General features: G+C 40.0%; 1 protein-coding gene across 1 annotated transcript in view; it reads right to left on the bottom strand.

Annotated features, from left to right (window-relative positions):
- AOPEP (aminopeptidase O (putative)) overlaps window positions 1-20136 on the bottom strand; it is a 195408-nt gene that overhangs the window by 10874 nt on the left and 164398 nt on the right. Inside the window, exon 13 of the mRNA XM_074165976.1 lies at window positions 13700-13816. Within this exon, the coding sequence (XP_074022077.1) occupies window positions 13700-13816 (117 nt within the window). The remainder of the gene's footprint in view (window positions 1-13699; window positions 13817-20136) is intronic.

Here is a 20136-nt window from a genome sequence, read left to right as displayed (position 1 = left end):
CCTGTCAGGTAGCAGAGAGTCCCATATTTAGGAGCAGCAGCTTCTACAAATAATTCTAATGGCCTCATATTATCTTTTAATCCCATTTTAAGAAAAATACACCATACTACACAGTATTATTTGCGACTCAAACATTTCCTGTATTTTGACAGTGCAATGGAAGATGATGAGAAACCAAAACTATGCTGTTTTAGTCTGTTTTCAGAGAATGCAAGCTGTTGCATGAGATTATATGTAATAAATACTTATGTAAAATATACTAATAATCCAGCTCTAAGACAGTCTCTTTGTTTTAGCAACCTAGGCCAAGACCTTTTGGGAAACAGTGCTTGAAGCTGACTGACGAAACGCATCTAAGGCATCAAATATGTAGCTTGACTTTCAAAAAAGCTCGCAGTGACATACCTGAAAAACAAGACTTTTAAACTATTTTGAACAAGCCTTAATTTAAAGCAAAAAAAAAAAAAAAAAAATCTGACCCAGGTGATAAATTACTTTGCCTAATCCATATTATTCTCCCCTGCCCCACACAAATGACCAGACAAGCCTAAAGCAAACATCCTCACAGAAAGCTTTATATTTTATATTGTAATCATCTAGCTTGCTGATGTTCTCAATCAAATGTATGCAAGCAAAGAATAAATATTTTACTTCTGAGGTCTACAAATAAGATATAGAAAGCAAGTAATTTAAACCATGCCTTTATTAAAGGGAGAAAAAAGTTGGAGTTTACTAAGCCTTTGGTCTGCAGAATGGAAGACTAGCTTCAGGGAAAATGAGTGCATTTTGCTAATAGCTGGATCCAATTTAAAAGGCGCCATGAGACAACAAATCTAAATCACTGAACAAAAGCAACATACTTAGAGATCTTAGGAAATGGGGTAATTTGAAATACAGTAAGAGCTATTGTCCAACAAAAGGGAACCTTTCTAAAAGGTAGGAGGCATATGTGATCTTTATAAAATACAGGTTCAGACCCTAATGGAAAAAAAATTAGAACAACTTGAATCTTAAATGTTAATTTAAGAGTCTCAGAGGCCAGACTCCAGTCTAATTTGTAGCAGAAAAAATACAAAGAAACTTTTTCAAATAACCAAGCCTTGCCACTACAGATTAGTTTTAATTAACAAGAAGGAAGCTGGTACCAGAATGCTGTTCTGTTCCATCTGAAAGCATTTATCTCTGGTCTCTTCCTATCTACACATAAATTGGATTCAAATATTAGATCATTTTCCTAGATAATTAAGGAACAATGCCACATATTACATGGCAATATTTGGACTAAAACCCAGGTTTTATAATTGCTTAACATGGAGGAATTAGTTTAAGAATTGCCAATTTTACAGTGCATTTAATGATCATTTTTTTTTCCTCTATCTTATCTGAAATAGTTACTCTTAATAGTTACTCTGAAATAGTTACCTCAGCCAGATTGCATCAGTGACTTTTCATTCTATATAGTCTGAATTTCAAGTGGGCATTCCTATCTTTTATGTCACTATATACGCATGCTTCAGCATGCAAATTTGGTTTCATGAACCAAGTAAGATGATCAGGGATGCTGAAGCAGCTCAGAGGGAGCAGTGAAACAGCCATGTGTGTTACAACTGTGCTGTCACAGTACCACTTTGACAATCTGAAAAAATGTACTCAATAGCCAAAAACCTACTGGATGCAAGTGGAATGGATTCGTCATTCTGACAAGGACTCTGTAATTGTGATTACAGTGTATGCCAAGGGTTTCTCAGGAGACTGAGCAAAGAAGCTGTCTAACAGCTTAAACGAGCTTGTATTTTGGACCAAAAACTCCTGGACTTTTCAAAGCCTAAGCTATCTCTCAGGTCTCACAGGACTCACTCTGACAACACTGCAGGACCAAATAAACCATGGCCCAATTACAGCATCACAGCAGCAGGCATCTTTGATGCAACCTTTTTTCCCCGAGACTCTTATAGTGGCAAGGTTCAATTAATGTTGTTTCTTACAATGCAATGCTCTTTTTCAGTATTATACACTTAATTTTCCAGAGCTACGGTCAAAATTATGATAACACTTCGAATTTTAAAAAATGGCTTTTTGTAGCCTTACTTGTGCTGCATTTTATTTGAGCACTGGGAGGAATTGCTGTTCAGTGGGGATAGGGGCAGCTGGACCTGAGGCTGATTGAGTTCACTGAGCCCCATCAAGCTCTGTGTTGGACACCACTGATTGTACAGGCAGCCCCATGCCAATTCCTGCCACCTCGGACAACCTCCTTTCCACTGACAACCCAGCAAAATGTAGTACAGTCATTCAGGAAACCCTAAGGTAATAATGGTCTGGCTAATCAAAATAACTTTTGTCAGGAGCTAATTCATTTTGAGGAGAGCTATGTAGAGGTCTAAATAGTTTAAAACCTGGTGTATGAACTGGTCATTAAAAACAACTTAAAATCTAATTTTAGCAGGATATCAGACTTTAGATTTTGGTAATATTGGTAGCAATATCCTACTTTCTTAATTCATTTTACTCTTTCTGATTTGTATTTCTGCATAGATCAAGCACTATGAGGGGTGCTGGCAACAGGGAAGAAGGGTTTGCAAGCCCTATCTCCCCTTCCTCCACGCAACGGCACTGATGGAGGGCTGTGTGTAGAGCTCATGCAGCAGCTGCCTCCATTTAGCAACAGGAAAGAGAGGTGTTGCCCAATCAAGGTTTTAAAAAACAAATTGTGTTGTTTAGTCAATGGCAGACTGTGGAACAACTGGCAGCATCTGAAGCTGTACCTTCGCAAGTGTGCCAGCAGGTCAGGCGGTGTGCTCCCATAGCTGTGCAAGCCTCAATTAGCAATAGGTGCGGGCTTGAACCTTCTCACCCTTACAAATGTGATTTATGGGCATGTATTTCCTCCCCATCCTTCCCCCTCCACAGTTCTAGGTAACAAAAATCGAACCTTACTGTTACAAAGTTTCTGTAGTACCACAGCCTTGCTTAAGAGCAACCTGATCAGATCCCTCTTCTCCAGCTCCCACAGACTAACCACATGACTCCACTTCCACCTTCAAATAAAACACATGCTTCTCTGCAGCCAGTATGGAGGCTCTTACCTACATAAGCATACAGAAGCCCAGAAAGCGCCAAATGTGCTGCTTATGAAAGTCTTAGGAGAGCAGAGGGCATCCCTGCTGCTCTCTGTGAGCAGAAAGGCAATGTGGCTGCAGGGCAGAATTTCAGGAAAAGATTAATTCCTGGCAATGAAACACATGCTGAGCGCTTGTTTGGAAAAGACAAATGCCCTTTTTTCCCCACCTCAGGTTCATAAACAGAGAGCTCCCAATTAGGGACCAGACACTTTTCTCCCCATGTGGGCCCCATCTGTGATCAATGACATCTGCATTAGTAGAAGATTTTCCAAAAGAAGTCAGAAAAAGCAAGCGACTAAGAAGCCATGCCTAATCTGTCTTCAAAGGTGGCACAGGCGGTGTCTCTCTTCTGGTGTCAAAGCTGTCACTGTGAATAAGTGACTCGGTTAGGATGCCTAATTCTGTAATCCCAATGCTCCTCAGCCTGCTCTCCTCACCCTAACAGGAGACAGACGTGCAACAGGATCTGGCCTCCAGTTTTTCTTCTTCTTTTACAGAGGACCAAGAAAGCAATGATAGTACGGTGACCCACAGCACAGTTAGATGAGAAAAGAGCTACCAGCATCAAGGCAGTGTGACAGCTTCAACAGCCTCTGCTGGGAGAGTGTCTCCCCGCTGTGCCCAAAGGCTTTTCTCACCACATTCTCCATGCCGGGCGGAGGAGCCCCTACATCATAGTGCATGTGAGGTAAGAAAATGTTTAACACAGCATGCAAACTCACTTAATTTGAAAAACAAAGGTTTAAAAATAAGCCTTAATTAAAAACATAGATACAGTACTTATACTGGAACCAAATGCTTCCCTTTTCCCCTGCCTTTTCATTATTGCCTGTTCAGCACGCTGGAGCGTTAGTGCCATTCATAGCTTGCAGCAAGATGGAGATGGCAGAAAAAGACGTCATTGGCTGCCTTTTTAACAATGTCACCAGAGATGTGGGCTGAGCTTTGCTTTGCTGTGGTGCTGCTGGCTCTCAGGAGCAGGGCTGCTTTCTGGCTGGTGGCAGCCCCAGCACTGGGACAGGTGCTGGTGTCCCAGTGGGACTCTACACCGGAGCAGGCTGGATCCCAGACCCTGCTGGTGGTGCAAGAGCTGTGCCCGCCCCTGACCCTGCAGCATGTCACACCTTCCCCGTCCTCACTGGAGGGCTGGCAGCATGCTCCCATGGCTTTGCTCCCGCCAGGCCCACTCATCCCTTCTGCCAGCTGGGTGCTGTGGTGAGGATTCCCGCAGGCATGAAGGCACACCAGCTCTGGGAGAATAAGGAGAGGGTGCTGGGGGGGCTAGGAAATCCTGTACCTCAGAAGGAGGGACAGAAGACTGGGTCCCAGCCTCAGGTACAACCAACCTCACAGAGCAGCCTCCACCATGAAGAATGGCAGGGACAAGCCCCATACCTTCAGCAGGAGCCTATGTATACATCCCTACCTTACTTGAGATGCATCACCACAACTGCCTCTCCATCTCATATAACACATTCCCTCTGACACCCTACTGAAACGCCTGTCTACAATAATGTCTAGAATATCTCTGGTATCACGGTAATTTTTTTTTCATATCAATGTTGCAAGTGACTCAAATACTTCCCATCACCACTGTCTCTTCCAGCTGTCTCTGGACCCAGTTTGCCTAGCATTTTTACCCATACAGTGTTTATATATGTATTTTAACACAAGCTATTTATACATGCACATAAAAGCGTGCTGGGCTTATAAAACCAAATGTTGTAGTGGGAAAAAGCACATAAACACCCATACATCTGCAGCAGAAATCCAACTCTGAAAAGTTTGAGATCAAGCACATCAACAGTCTGTTACCAATTATTACTAAATTATAACTCCTGTTCAGCAAAAGGAAAGGCTGCTGCAAGTATGAAGGCAACAGTAAGCTACCCCCTTTGCTTATGCCCCTCTCTCCACCCCTCTACTTCTATTTCCTCCCTCTTGTAACTAGAGGCAAAAAAAAGTGCCTTCCTTTTATCTTCAGTCTCCTACAGTGACTGTGGTCCAAACATTTGTGATTTCCAGGCAAGATTACTGTCATAGACAGAATCTGGAGCTCCATATAAAAATGAGACTCAAATTCCAGGCAATGAACAATGTCACTGCCTGGGTTTTCCACAGCTTACGCCACAGTCAGCCTACCCAGCCTATGCTCCCATCCTTCCAATTTTGCATAGTGTAAAACTTTGCTTCCAATTTTCATTATAATTAAGCACGAGATTTTGACTCTTAAGACATTTCACATCATTCTCACACAGCCCTCTTTCCCCAACCCCCTGCAAAAATTCTTAAGTGAAATATATCTTGATTTTATAAACTCAGAAGAAACATGCTCATTCCTGGAATAAGAACATTTAGATTTTACTCCATGTTTCATATTTTTAAGTCATCTCTTCCTTTTTTAATCCCTGCCCCAAAGAACACAGTAACCGCTCCTGCTTAGGATGATGCTTACCCCATGTGGAACACAATGAAATTCCTCTCCAGGACACTGCAACCCAAAAGGTATTTAAATGGTGCAGAGTTGAAAGGAGGACAGCAGACTTTTACCCACACATTATTAAGTCAGTGACTCAGTGGTGGGACCAGATCGGTGCGGGTAAGGTAATCATGTCAGAACCAGCTACAGTTAGCAGTTTTGTATTGTCCCGTTTCTTGCACTATTTAGACCTCACGGGTTTATGGCATAGCAGATTTTTTCCAAATCTGTGGTCCTACCCAGGCATAACCTGCACCTGCAGTCAGCCTTTATACAGGCATGAGAAGTACTAGATAAGCTGTCTGGATGTAGCTTCAGAATGAGTTTATTTTAAATAAAAAGTATCTTTAGGTTGGGTTGGGTTTTTTTTTCAGAATTAAAAAACCCAACCAAACACAACAAACAAAGAGGATGCAGCACACAAGCACAAAAATCCCTACAGCTTCTTAATGAAACAAAAATAACCTACCACTAATAACTGGAGCTTTTGTTTGTATTTTTAGAACTGTTGTCCTTGATATCCTGACTGCTGTGTCAGTGCTATCATATATATGCAAACAAACGGAGCAACCTTTTAGATTTCATGACAAGGCCAAACAGTTTGTATTACAGTGCTAGTTTTGTATTGCCCTACACAGAAATACTGTATAAAATTTCATATAGAGGTGTTGCACCCAATTCAGAGCACTTTTGGAATTGATTTCAGAAGCCAAGAGGACTCTACCACTTCGGTTTCCTTTCTGGACAATAGGGAATAGAAAAGCAGGAACTATCTCCAATCTCTTCCTCCATGGATTCTTTGGATACAGTAAAAAAAAGCCCTAACCAACCCAACTCCATATTTGGTCCCCTCTTACCAACAGCTCCCCCACTTTCAGTCTTGCTAAGTTGTTGGGCTCCTGGACAAGGATGAAATTAAGTCCCCAAACCAGTTAGAAAAATAAGGGGGCTATAAGTGAACAGTGCCAGTATTGGCACCAGTCCAGAGCTTGGAAACTCCTGTTGATGCCACCCAGCAGCGAGTGAGATCACTTGGAACAAACGTGTTGCTGTTGGCTCCTGGAGGGGTGCAGGATCGGGAATGCTGACTGGTGCAAAGCTATTTCCAGTGCTCCATAAATCTTGTGCTCTGATCATGCCCTTTGGAGAGCTAATGCTGATGAAGGGATTTTCTGTTCTTCTCAAGTGGATGGAAAAGCCCCTGTACTTTGCATGTAGCAACAAAACAAACCTGAAAAGCTACTTGAGATTATTCTTCAGTTAATCTTACAAATTCATCCTAACACATCCACTCTGTTACAAGTCTGGGTTGAACTGAGGGCACGAGAGCCAGAGTCAGACCTGGGGGATGGCTCCCACTGCTGTTACTGGAAATGTTTTTCCCTCAGCCTGTTCCCATTTTCTTAGCCTCACCCTGAATTTCGGGCCTCATCTTTGGGAAGCAAGTGCCATATTCCTAGAAGCTACCCTTTCAAAGTTCCTTTCGTTGGGAAAAAAATCCAACTCCTGCAAATGCACGCTTGTAAAAAACCATCTTTACTAATAGTAATACCAGTACCACCTGTGCCAAAGTGCAAAGAGCCTGCAAACTGCATTTCGATGCAACACAAATAAGAATGTGAAACAGAGTGAAAACTCAAAACATATCAAGATCACAGAGGACCTTTTGACGAGTGGCTGCTGCTCCGGTTGATGCATTTCCCTTGTAGGAGACGGGGATAGCCCACTGTACTCTGAAACGAGCCCCTTAACTCATGAAAATGGGAATGATTTCCATGACAGTAAGATATTCTTTGCTAGCATTTGCTAGGGAAAGTATCAGGAGAAGAGCAGGGAAAAAAAAATAGTATTTCTGTGAGGATGAATGTGAAAAGCATCAGACCAATGATTTGACTTTGTAAAAACAGAGTACAGAGATTTCAAGTTAAAACTTGCATTTCTTCTCTCTTCTTTCTTTTCCATTTAACAAACATACTACCTCAGTTATGGTTGTGTATACAAACCTCAAATCCGATTTATTCCAGAAACAAATCTGGCATGCAGGCTGACTGCTCTACAGAGCTTTCTCTAGGTTCCTAATTCCTAAATACTGAATTGCTAATTGCAATTCAATTCCAAATAGAAAATTAGTCAATGTAATCCTACCTATCTCTAGTGCCACAATAATGCTCTGAATATAACACTAAGAAAGGAAAAGGTAGGTGAAATTTATGTTGCATCCATGATAAATTTCCAGAGCAGCTGGAAGTAAGTCCTGCAAAACAAGTTCTCGTATACACAATAAGGCATCTCTTCCTGACTTGAGTTGAAATTGAATAAGCTGTATGTTTCAATATGGAATAAATACAGAAACTATTTTTACTTTTTCAGAAACAAAAAAAATATAGTATTCACTTATCTTCTGAAGAAAGTAGTGTCCTGTAATATGTCATCAGCTGAAGCTGTTACCTTTTTCATCTACTGAATTGGTGGTTCATCCCCAAAATTACATACATTAAAGAAAAGGATTGTGTTCAATTGCACCACCACTGTCTGAATCATGCCTATCTGTTGCTCCACGGTCCAGTCAAAAAGGACTGGCAAGTCTGTGGAGGTATTTGCAACACATTGCTAATTTTATTCAAAAGCTGGAGACTGGTCCTGAGCCGCTGCCCCAGGGGAGGACTAGCCCAGTGGCTTTGCTGAAAGGAAAGCTCACCGAGCGCCTTGTCTGCCTGCGAGCATGGACTGACCTTTCCCAAGCAGTTCCCTTTTCCCATCCAGTTTTAGAGTGTGCTCTACAGGGCTCTGTTCCATGAGGGTGCCTTCCAACAATGCCCAGCCACAACTGGCAGGACAGCTGGCTAACGCAGTGTGAGAATGTGCTCAGCTCAAGGCAGTCCCCATCAGATGGAAAGCGGCAAGACAGATACTGCATTGTGATTCATTTGTACCACCATGTCTGCCAGCTTTTCATGGGCTAGGAAAGATCAATGAATCAAAATTATTTTGTCCCAAACACAATTCTCGCCACTTTTAGGACACCAAGCACCTTATATGGTTTGTATTAGCATGACTGGATTTCTGTCAGTGAAATAAGATGCCACCACTTTATAGCCTTGGTCTCATAGGCAGACCTCATGCACAATGAAGCAGTTGTGTGAGAATGGCTTTATGCCACCCACATGACTGACGATGTTATGATCTTAACTCATTTTATTCGCATTTTCTGCAGAAACAGTTATAGTCACTCCTCTTTCCCCAAAATGTACCACATTATGATCCTGAATACAGGGAAAGCATTATGTAAGTGAAGAGCATTTCAGCCAATTTGCTGAGACAAGGAAAAACCAACAAAGCAACTTTCCATATGCTGTGCAGGCGAGATATTTTATAAAAAAAAGTAATGCCTGCAGTAGAAAGAAAGAAAAGTTAACTACAGTGAAAATTCTGGGGAAATACACCATAAATCTTTCTGCTACATCCACATTCTGTATTTTTTATCACCAGGTCTTAGATAATTCAGCAACAACTAAAATACACCTGTAGAAATAGTGTCAAGTCTTAAATAGGACTGAAAGCATCACACACACCCACTGCCCTTTTCCTATGGCCTTGATGCTCTTTTCCCTGTAGCCTTTTTTTACTATTCTGCAGGCTACTCAGCCATCCTGCAATCTTGTGCACACACGTTACAGGCCTCTCCCTGACCAAATGAAGATGTTAGAACAGAAATAATGGCAATAATCACAGGGTTCTTCTAATTAATAGATTCACTGAGTCCTATCCCGAGCTCCCTGTGTTGTCTTTAGGTATTTGTAACTAACTGATTCCAATTTTTTAAAATGACAGTCCTCAACAGCATATGCTCAAACAAAATAAGCTTGCATAGCCATACCAACTGAGGTGTCATCAAGGTTAGGCAGACTTAAAAAAATACTTGCAACCAGAAACTTTCCATGTAGACCAACTGTCCATGTTCTGCCAGACAGTCGTTGTTGAATAAATTAAATATCTGCAAAAAACGGCCACCTCAGAAAGAAACAAACCAAAACCAACCAGACCCTCCTTCAATTCTATTATCCTACTGCACTGTCAGACGGCAACTGTAGCTGCTTTATAACATCTCCCAGTTCTCCTCAGTCAGCTGAACTTCCCAGCTGGACTTTGTCATCTTCAAACTGCAGCCAGCTTCTATAATGCTTCTCTTGGACACAGGATGTGGTACGTCATGGAGAAGTAGCCTATCTATGAGCTACCTTATTATGTAGTGGGAAGCAACACAGCAAGAAAATAGGAAACAGGAAGAGAAAACTGAGGACACAATCATTCTTCCATGCAATTGCCTCCAAGTTGTCTGATAAGGTCTGAGCCATGATGGGCTCAAGGCACTGAGAGCATAAAAATGGCTTTAAACTTTGAAACCTTCATTGCTCTCAGAACAGTATTTAAAGATATATTGTATGTGCTCAATTCAAATAATTCACATCAGTGAATTTAATCTCTGGAAAAATCCTTGTCGTTTTGTGCCTTCGCAGATGTTCCAAGGTTTGAACAGTAAATGGAAAATTAAATGATGATTTGTTATAGATATGGACTGGAAAAAAATAGGAAGGACTCACAAATTCTGCAATTAGGCAGATGCCCTGCAAGCCTCCTGTAGCATCCAAGACTGGGGGCAGACCAGTTTGAAATGGGATTAAGCCATCATTATCTCATTCCTGGGTCTTGCAGCTCAAAGGTTGCTGTCAGAGATGTGTTATTTATTGTCAATCAGAAATATGTGACCTAACTTCTGATTTTTTTTTTAGCTGAAGCATTCAAAACTGTGTCTGTCTTAAAAGGGAGAGGCTACCACTGACCTCCTACCCACCTCTGAAGCTACATATCTGTTGTGAGACCTCATCTGAGAGAGGACAGGAACTACGCTGAGTTGCTAAGGAGATCCCAGGAAGGACAAACCTTGAGCACTCCTTGAAGAAAGATCAACAGTTAAATTCCAGGCAAAGGCTGACTCACACCTCTATCCTCTCCTGGCTGCTACGAAGGAATCAAAACAAGGCGGATAACCTGCTGCAAACTCTCCTCTCCTTTCTGAAGTACGGTGTGCCCTTACATTGGTAAGACTGGACATGCATGTCTTAACAAGTGGTCAGGAGTACCAAATAGTGCTGTTGGCAACCTTCACTGACTGAGGACAAACCTGCATGTTGCCATGGGCAAGTGCAGATACTGCCGGCTGCACGCCACTTTACCAGAAGTGTGCAGAACTTTAAAGTCAAAATAAACACACTTCAGAAATACAGATATAAAAGCTGTAAGAAACATGAACCAGGACATCCCGTGCTGTACTGGTGTAGGACAAAATGACCCCCAATAATGAACTCTCTTGGAGCATTTGTGAAACTTGAGGTGGTGAGCTGTGTTTCACAGCCTTCTTGATGAGTGAACTGCAGAGTAAGTCCAAGACAAAACACCCAATGCACATGTATCTCATTTCCAGTCAACCCAGCTCAAGCAACCCTGGGCAACTTTTCTCCAGTACTTTTCCAGGGCTCACTTCGGTGTGGTGGTTCAGTGTCAGCACACTACAGATCTGAAGTGTCCACACAGAATATTCAGGTCCTTTAAAACTGCCAGAGACAGGAGGGTGGTTCTCTACTAATTTCATCCCAACAGTAAAATTCAGTAGCTAACGGTCCCCTTTACTTCTCCCACCACACTTATCTGATGAGGTGAGATTACCCAAATCCTTCACTTTTTCCACAGAAGTACTACAAAGTGTGCAACATTCTTGTCCTCACAAGAGTACTCAGCAGGACATATGCATGCTATTATTTATATTCCCTCTGATGCTGTAGAAGATACAGCATCATACCTTTTAGATACCTAAAATACATACAGGGAAAGCCTTCCAAATCTGGAGTATGGAGACAACTTTTTATGTACAATTTGTAACACCAAACTTTGTTTAAAATACAAAAAAACTTTGTGTACCAGTCTCATATCATTGCTGATCACTACTGGAAGATCAATGTGAACTGAAACAATACTTGTCAAAAATAAGAAAAAAAGTTCTTATTTCTTATCTTTCTCCTGTTGGATGGAACACAGGTGACAATGTTACTTACAAAAATTCTTGAATGAAACCTCTGACATCGACAGCTTTCTTTTCTTATTGGCCTACCTGCAGTTTTTTCTGCTTGTATTTTTAATGATCCATTTCTGACATGCAGTTACTGAGAACATTTGAACTCCAGTAACACAACAGGATCACTCTAAGTGATTAATGTCTTCACAAATCAAATCTAGATAAGAACAGCTTAGCTATATGCTTGGACTGTGGTTCTTTGTCCCTGGGTCATGACAAGAAAAATCCCCTGTGCATGTACTGCAAAAAGAGCCATTAAAAAGTCCTCTCTTCAGGTACGTGAGGGCATGTAAGCTAACATTCCCTTTAAAGGACTGCAGGTGTCTGGCACCTGATGACTGCAAAAATGCTAATGGTAACATTATCTTAGTTGCACTTCTCAACGTCTGTTAAGCCCTTGGTTTCACCTTGTAAAATAAAATTGAGATGATGCTCCTTTCACTGATGCTGGAATTTCATGGGTTGTTTTTCAAAAAAAGAAAAAATTCTGACAGGTCATTTCTGTATTTTTATGTAACACCACATGGAAAAAAGAAAGCATGAAATGGAGAGAAAGGAAAAACATGAGAAACCAAAGCTTGTAGCCTGGTGCTTACAATTCAGAGGCATGAAGCAGCAACACCACAGCTATTGCTTTGATCTATCTCCCTACTAATTCCTCTTCCCATTATAGAACCCCTGACATTTCACTGGTATTCAGATGTGATTAAAATATATTCTAATACCTATAAATAGAAATGTTGTTTCAAGTACTAATTAAAAACAAATTTGGCATTTGGAAACCTGCATCAACAGAAAAGTAAAAAGGTGTAGTAAACACAAGAGTTGAAATGTCCATTTTTTTTTTTCTGAGAAAAAGGTACAGCTCTTTTCTATCGATCCTTACGTTAATGTTTGGATTCGCAAGTGTTCATAAGCATCCACCCAGCAACTTCAGCATAAGAGTAAGAAGACAGATTTTGCTCTCTCCTTCAATTTCAATTATTGCCATAAAGTTCCAATTATAACAGGGTAAGTCATGCACACTGACTTTCCACAGCCTTCACAGTAGTTTTTAATTAAACAAGAGTCAAATGTCGTGTTAAGTTTACCGTGCTCTCTTACCGTGCACATTAGTTTGATCATATGCTTCTTCATAACTACCCCTTGTTTATATATAAATCTACACATTCTTTATTTTCACGACTGATTCTATCATCTTACCTCCCCTCCTGAATACTTTGTATTCAAAGCAAAGACTCATTGCAAGGGTGCTTTCAGCCACAACTTCTGTTGCTTTAATTGTCATAACTCTCCCAGGGACTCTACAAAATAACAAGCACTGCATATGGTAATAAGGATTTAATGGTTTGCCCTCCAAAGACAGTACGCTCTTTGGAGCAGGGATGCTAGCTCATATGTGCCTGTGATGGGGAAGGCGCATTTACAATATCATATAAAACTCTTTTCCTCAGGGTCTGTTAATATCCCTGGCACTACTAGGAGAAGCTGTAAAGAACTGATTCCCTCTTAAACTCATGCCCAAAACCAGAATATACTGTAGTCTCTCTGGAGAGCAAACTTTTCTAAATCCCAGCTGAGACTTCAGAGCACTCAAAGGGGAACAATATGGGCTGACCATGGGGAAGAATAATTTTAGACCATAACAGACACGATTGCATTTGGAGACAATACACAGAACTAAAATGACCTACGCTTTAATACACAGCCATCACAACATAGTGAGAAATTTAACACTTGACCAAAGGTGCTGCCCGAGGTACATGGACTATAGTAATGACACCTAGGCTGCACTGTCTCCTACTACCATGGTATGCAAATGCAGCTGAAGATGCAACAATACTAGAGTTAAGAATATCCAATTTCATATTTAGACATGGAAAAAAGCCTGGATCCTAGTGGAACACTATCACTCCTGGTCAACAATGCAATGGCGTATGTTAAGGAGATTTTTTTAAAGTGAATTACCTCAGCATCTTGCTCCCGGAGTTGGTATGTTTTCTCCAAGTGCTGCAGTATTCTAGGACACAATGTCTTCTCCTCCAAGAGAGTCTCCAGAAGTAGGACCAGCTGGTCAGGGAGAAGCTAAAGGGAAAATAAATACCATTGGTGAATAAAGATCTCTACTGACTGAGCAATTAAATGGAAACAAACCAAAGAGGATGAGATTGTGTTAACCTGTGTACTTCCAGCATCTCCTTGAAATACAACAAGAACTTCCAGATGGTTTCTGAAAAACCTCAGGGTTTATGTGCCTGTGTTCTGAAAGACTCTGAGCTGGGGCCCAATTAAGACTCATTTCCATGGTTTTCATTACTATAGTTAGATCAGATCTAAATGATGCTTATCTTATTGAAACATAATCATAGCTTATTAGGTAAGAATTTTATGGAATATATATGCTAAGTAATTCCACCTTCTTTGGGATTGGAAGAAATAAAAAAAAAGAATAATTTACAGTGCATAATTTCAGGGGAAAAACAGACATATGAACATATAATTTTTAAGAGTCTCATTTCTATCTGTTATATGAGCAGTTATATGTCCAGTGAACAAAGAAACACAACACAAAGAAGTGACACAACACAAAACAAGTATTGTAACAACACATTTTGAGGCATATTCTAGTCCAATGTCACAAGCCATCCATCGTTACATGATAAATGTGCATGAATGTTACATTTGTGGCATCTCCACCTATATATTTATGTATATTTAGTATTTAGTAGCCTGACTCCAGAACGTATCATTTTCAAGTTGAACCTAATGTAACCTAAAAAGAAAATGCACAAGAAGTCTGATGTAGCAAGTGCTTAAGTGCTCTGTTTAATAGGCTTATTGGATGAACAAATAAATAATTCAAACAGAGCTCAGAGAGAAATTATACCAGCTGCCAGGAAACAGCTATTGGGAACTGAGGGTTCAGAGCGATCCATCAGAAGTTTGTTATATGCCCCAAAGCTTTACCGACTATTCAACATTGTGGGGCATCAAAAGATGAAGGGGGAAGGAAGAATGTGAATTTAAGCTTTTCCACACAAAAAGAAACCAGCACTGCTTTACTTCTACTGTTCTCCAGACAGATTAATGAAAAAAGATATCCTGTTACTTTAACATTACTTTGAGCTTTTATCACATTTGGTGATTCTCTGCTCCCACCTTGCTGCCCATGTCCCCTTCTGCTGCATCAATGTGGTAAGCAGATACAAAACGAAGTCAGCCCTAGAAAACAACACAATCCACAGCCATGGCTGTTTACATGGACTGAACAAGTCTGTACCCCTGATCTCTGATGGTAAGTCCATGAAGATATCAAGGATCTTCTGATAAGTCTTAATCTGTAAAATATTGCTGTTAACAACAGACTAAGAAACATGACATTTTCTTCCCTTTTAGTCTGACATAATTTAGCGTTAGTACCTAAATCAGAATAAAGAGCAAAAGAGACCTCTAGGATTTTAATGATTTGGTTTCCCTGCATTTTGATTTCCTTCCATTTTTTTAATATTGAAGTTGTATTCTTGGAAACTGAAAAAACCTCACCTCTTACTGGCTCTTACTGGAACATTTTCTAAGAGATACTGAAGCCTACCAACAAAATGGAGCTGTTAAAAATAGTCAGACATTTAAAAATATTGAATATTTCAATTTCAGGACAAGTACTAAAATGCCATCTTGAATGTTTATTGCACAGTCCAACAGCAGCTGCCTGGGGGGTGGTGAGACACTCTAAAAAATAAAACAGGGAGGGCTTCTGGGAAGTTGCTCTGCTTGGCAACTGAATTCATTCTGAACACTAATAAAATCTGAAATGTTGCAGATCACCACGCACAGAAAGGTTACTTCTGATTTAGAAAGCTTTCTCTGCTAACTACAAAGGAGCAATACTTAATTTGTAGAAACTGTAGAACAGCTGCTTCAATACATAGGTACAGAACTGCTGAGAATTATTATTTTATAATATATCTCCAGTATAATTGCTATACAGATTCACCCGCAGAAAGCTATTGTTTAAGATAACATTACAGAATCTCATTGAAGCCAACAAAAGCACAGCACAGCCATGTCCTTAATTTACCTCTGCCTAGTGCTGCATTATGGTGAAGAGTTTTCAGAATTACTGGTTCAGTTCTTTTCAGTTTAGATTTGGTACTGTATAGAAAAAAAATCTGAGACCATGGCTTCTGTTATTTTCCCACAGTCCAGCTGCCCAAGATGACACTTTACATACCAGTTTCCAGCTCACCGTTTAATTAAAGTCCTAGGTAGGAGCGAGCAAACACCAGCACAGAGGGTGGGAGCACCAGCAGAAGAAATGCTGACAGACCTGCACTAGTGGGCGCAGCTATTACGTTTTGTTCTCCCACTACTTCCAACACAAAATAAAAGGAGGAGCATTGCCTCTCATTTCTTACCTTTTCCTTTTAATAAAAGAGACTCTGCCTATCAGCCTAAAAGAAAAACCTATCCTAAACAAAGAGGCAGAAAGCTTGGCTGAAGTTTCACAACAGACTACTACAAAATTCCTTCAGGGGTTTAGAAATCTTCTTTTCCCCAAACACAACAAGATGAACAATGCTATCTCTGAAGCAGCTTTTCAACAGTTATAAATAAATGTCATAAAATTGCACTTGAATTTTCAGTCAAAAAAACCCACACTCCATTATTTTTCGTTTTCCCCACCACCATCCTTATTTGTCCCTCCCACCTGTTCTTTCTCCTCTTTCACACCATGAGAATTGTTTGGGATACACACTGTCGATTTGCCATTTGTTTGCCCTATGCTTAATACAAAGGGGCTCTTGCTTTTAAGTGCTACTGAAAAACAAAAATGCTGGAGGAAACAAAAAGTAAATTTCTTTTCAAGTATCGTGAAACCATTTTCCTTTACAGCAACTCATATTCTGTGAATGCATATTGAGTATCTAACATAAAGATAAAAAACACACAATGCAGCTACAGCAAAATACAGCATGATAAACTTCACTATGTCAATTTTTATCTCCATGTTGAAAGCATTCAGAAAACAACCATAATACCCCAAACACAAACTGTCACTTTTCCTGTTAAAAAAAAATAAAAAATTAAAAAAATCACACACGCAGATATATAAAGATCACTCTCATAGCTGTATTGGAACATACTCTGCTCAATCAAAATGCTCAAATATATGCGTTATTGAAGCAGATCACTTCAATCAGGAAATGTGGTGAGTATCAAGAAATAGTTTTCATTATGGCAATGATTGCTGCAATGGCATCTATTTATATTGTAAAGTAGATAGTTCCTGTCCCCACCTATGCCTGCTGCATGGAAATCATACTACTTTTCCCAGGGTTCCCCCTCCCCCAGTTGTAAGCACTGACACTACAAAGAGGGAATAAATTAATATGTTGTGATGAAGCACACCAGAGTTTTTCTGTCCTGTCCATATAATTAAACATCACCCCAACTATAAAGCTGTATTCCAGCACCGTATACTTTTATCTTGCCCTAAGACTGTTAAACCTCTCCTGCAACTTTCCAGCCTTTTCAAAGAGTTCACTTTGTCCTGCCACTAAATAGCCATTTGTCCCCTGCTTCCCCTGTGTTACCTGATGTCATAGTTTTAAAGTCTGAATAAGTAGGCTGTTACTTCTAAAACAAACTGCAAATGATAGGCAGTATTAAAACTAGGGCTGTATTTGAAAAAGGCAAGGTGAAAGAATTAAAGAAAATGTAATTAAATTCAAAATACAACTCAGACTATTACCAAAGCAGCTTACTGGGGCTGAGAGTCAATTTATACTAAATATCTGGGAACTAAGAAAAAGCATACTTTATATTTTATTCATATCAGTACACAAGACGCTTAAGCCACTATACTGTGTTACAAGAATATCTCAAGACATTAATAGGTTGGAAAGGGTTTCTACAAATACTCTTGGAACAAAAGTATGAGTTTTCTGAATCCTACCCCTAACCTGTAAAAAGCACAAAGAAAACAAATCTTGCCTCCTCAAAGATCTGTATGGCAGCTACAGAGGTCATCGACCTCACATCCCAGAAGACCACCCATGCAAAGGAGCGTATTTATCAATTCCTACATTAAGAAATGCAGTAAATGCCAGATTCACCCTTTATACTAGAAAAAATGCCACTGAAACGTTTCACTACTGACCTTTCACAGCCATGAAACATGACAGAGATGTATCTACTTGAGCATCCACAGCACCAGTGCTTGCACTGCACCCCTAAGCCGGGACACAAATCACTGAAGTAGTACAGCTGGTATGCTGAATGTCCCATTTGCTCCTGCCTGCACTTGAATGAAGTCATTGAAAGCCTCCTCGGCGGGGAAATGTGCCTCAGACTAATGTAGCAACCGATTGACAGTGGCGTGATTTCTATTATTACTCCATTATCACACTGGGATCTGTGCCTAAAGGAGCATACTTCCTCCCTGATGCCATTTCCTTTTATCCTGGCTCTAGTCTAAAAGCGGATCAATGGAAGTAATATATATGATGTCACTTCAATTTACAGCTACTGCCTCCCTCTCTCACATGCACAGATAGATCAATTCTTCCCAAAAATGGTTAAGAAATGCACGGGGAGACTCTTCTCCCAGAAAAGGGTTCTCTGCTATATTTGTCTGTGTAACCACAGCAAGGAACTGTTTATACTGAGCAAAAACAGGGGGGAAAGGAAAAACAGTCACTACTGTGCACTGAAAAATGCTGGCTGAAATACAACACAAGCAAGGCCTAAAACAGAATTAAAGCATTTTGACCTTTGAAAATTATACAGAAAAGTTTTGAGTTTCTAAGGCCCAATATATTTCTCCTGTTTTTCTTTGGGAGAAGGTAGTCTCATTCCCCCCCACCCCCCCTAACATGAAATGTCTTTTCATTTACATTTTTACAAGATTTTCCAAAGTCAAACCAAATTCCTTTCTCTTAGGAAAGAAAGGGAAAAACCCCACCCCAGAGTTCAATAGTGAATGGTTCCCTTCTGACAGAATTTCCTCATTAATTGCAGATAAGAAAGCACTGCTACTAGTTCAGGAGAAAGGATTTATAGGGCCAGGCCATCTCTATGCCCATAGTCTGAACTGATCAAACAAATCCCTGAATGAATCTCATGTTATCAACCCTCCACACAGACAATTTGCCTTGAGGGTTGTTTTCTCCAGGCTGCAATTAAACAAAAAACCTTTGTAAAACAAATCCTCCCCTTCCTCAAACTGTCCAGAAAATTGTTAGCTTGAAAATTCAAGAAATCACTATTTACTCAACGTTTTCAGACAGACTTTGTCACTGTTTACTTCAACCAATATTCTTCAGATGCTGTTTTCGTCTGCACAGTGACTTCTTTTAAATGAAAACAGGGCTTTTTCTTTCCCCCTCCCCTTCAGGGGCTAAAATGTACTCATATCAAGTAACATATGAATTCAATAAAAATGTCCACACTAACAGCTGTTAACTAGCATAGTGAGATACACTACTTAAGAGAGTCTAACCCTGAAAGAACTAGTCTGCAGTTTGATTAATACGCCAAAAAAAAAAAAAATCTGCAGCTGACAAAAAATGCTTTGAACTGGTTCGCAAGATAAAACCCATCTATGCTAGAGGCTGACATAATTCCAGAAGTGCTTAGAGAAGCAGACTGCTCTGTTTAACTTTAATTGGGTCGGTTTGTTTACGACTTCCCTCTTGATGAAAAATCAGCTCCCCTTCGAACATTTCTGAAAGATAACTAGACTGCATTATATTTAAAAGCAAAATAAATATCTCTGTCTCTAACACATTCTCATCTACCCATGAACTGCACTTCTATGAAATTTCTTCCCATTGTGTGCCGTTTATCTCTGCTCAGACAGTTGTTTCTGTGCTGGGCAACTCATTTTTCAATATCTGTTTTAAAAATAAAAAATGGGAATTTTACTGGGTTTTTATCAAGGAAAAGAAATTCCTATGAAATTTTCTTCAAAAAGTCTTACTTTGAGAAGTAATGATTGCAACAAGTTCATCAGCATTTGATTTGTGTCACACTTCAAAATACTGTTTCTGGGACATTTACTTCTGGTATCACTTGCTTCATACATAGTAGGACATAAAAATGATAGCAAGAGCCATTTATTGAATAAACAATTACAATTTCATTTAGTTCTCAGTTACTTTCCTATTTATAACACCAAAGTTAAGCCTTTCTTATTTTTGGAAGGAGATAATCTATGTCAGAAATCATTTTAAGGCCACTACCTGCTCAAATATAAAGGTTTGATCTATTCTCGCCACACATAATGAACACATTGCTGGATGATGGCCACAAATCCAAAACAACTGCACAAACTTAGGTATGCACACAAGTAAAACAACCTGATCTCCATTAACTTTTAACACTGCTTTTCAAATGCAAGGACA

Source organism: Numenius arquata, chromosome Z (assembly GCF_964106895.1).
Source record: "Numenius arquata chromosome Z, bNumArq3.hap1.1, whole genome shotgun sequence".
Classification (NCBI taxonomy): domain Eukaryota; kingdom Metazoa; phylum Chordata; class Aves; order Charadriiformes; family Scolopacidae; genus Numenius; species Numenius arquata.
Note: the sequence above shows the minus strand (reverse complement) of the source record. Positions and strands in the feature narration are given on the sequence as shown.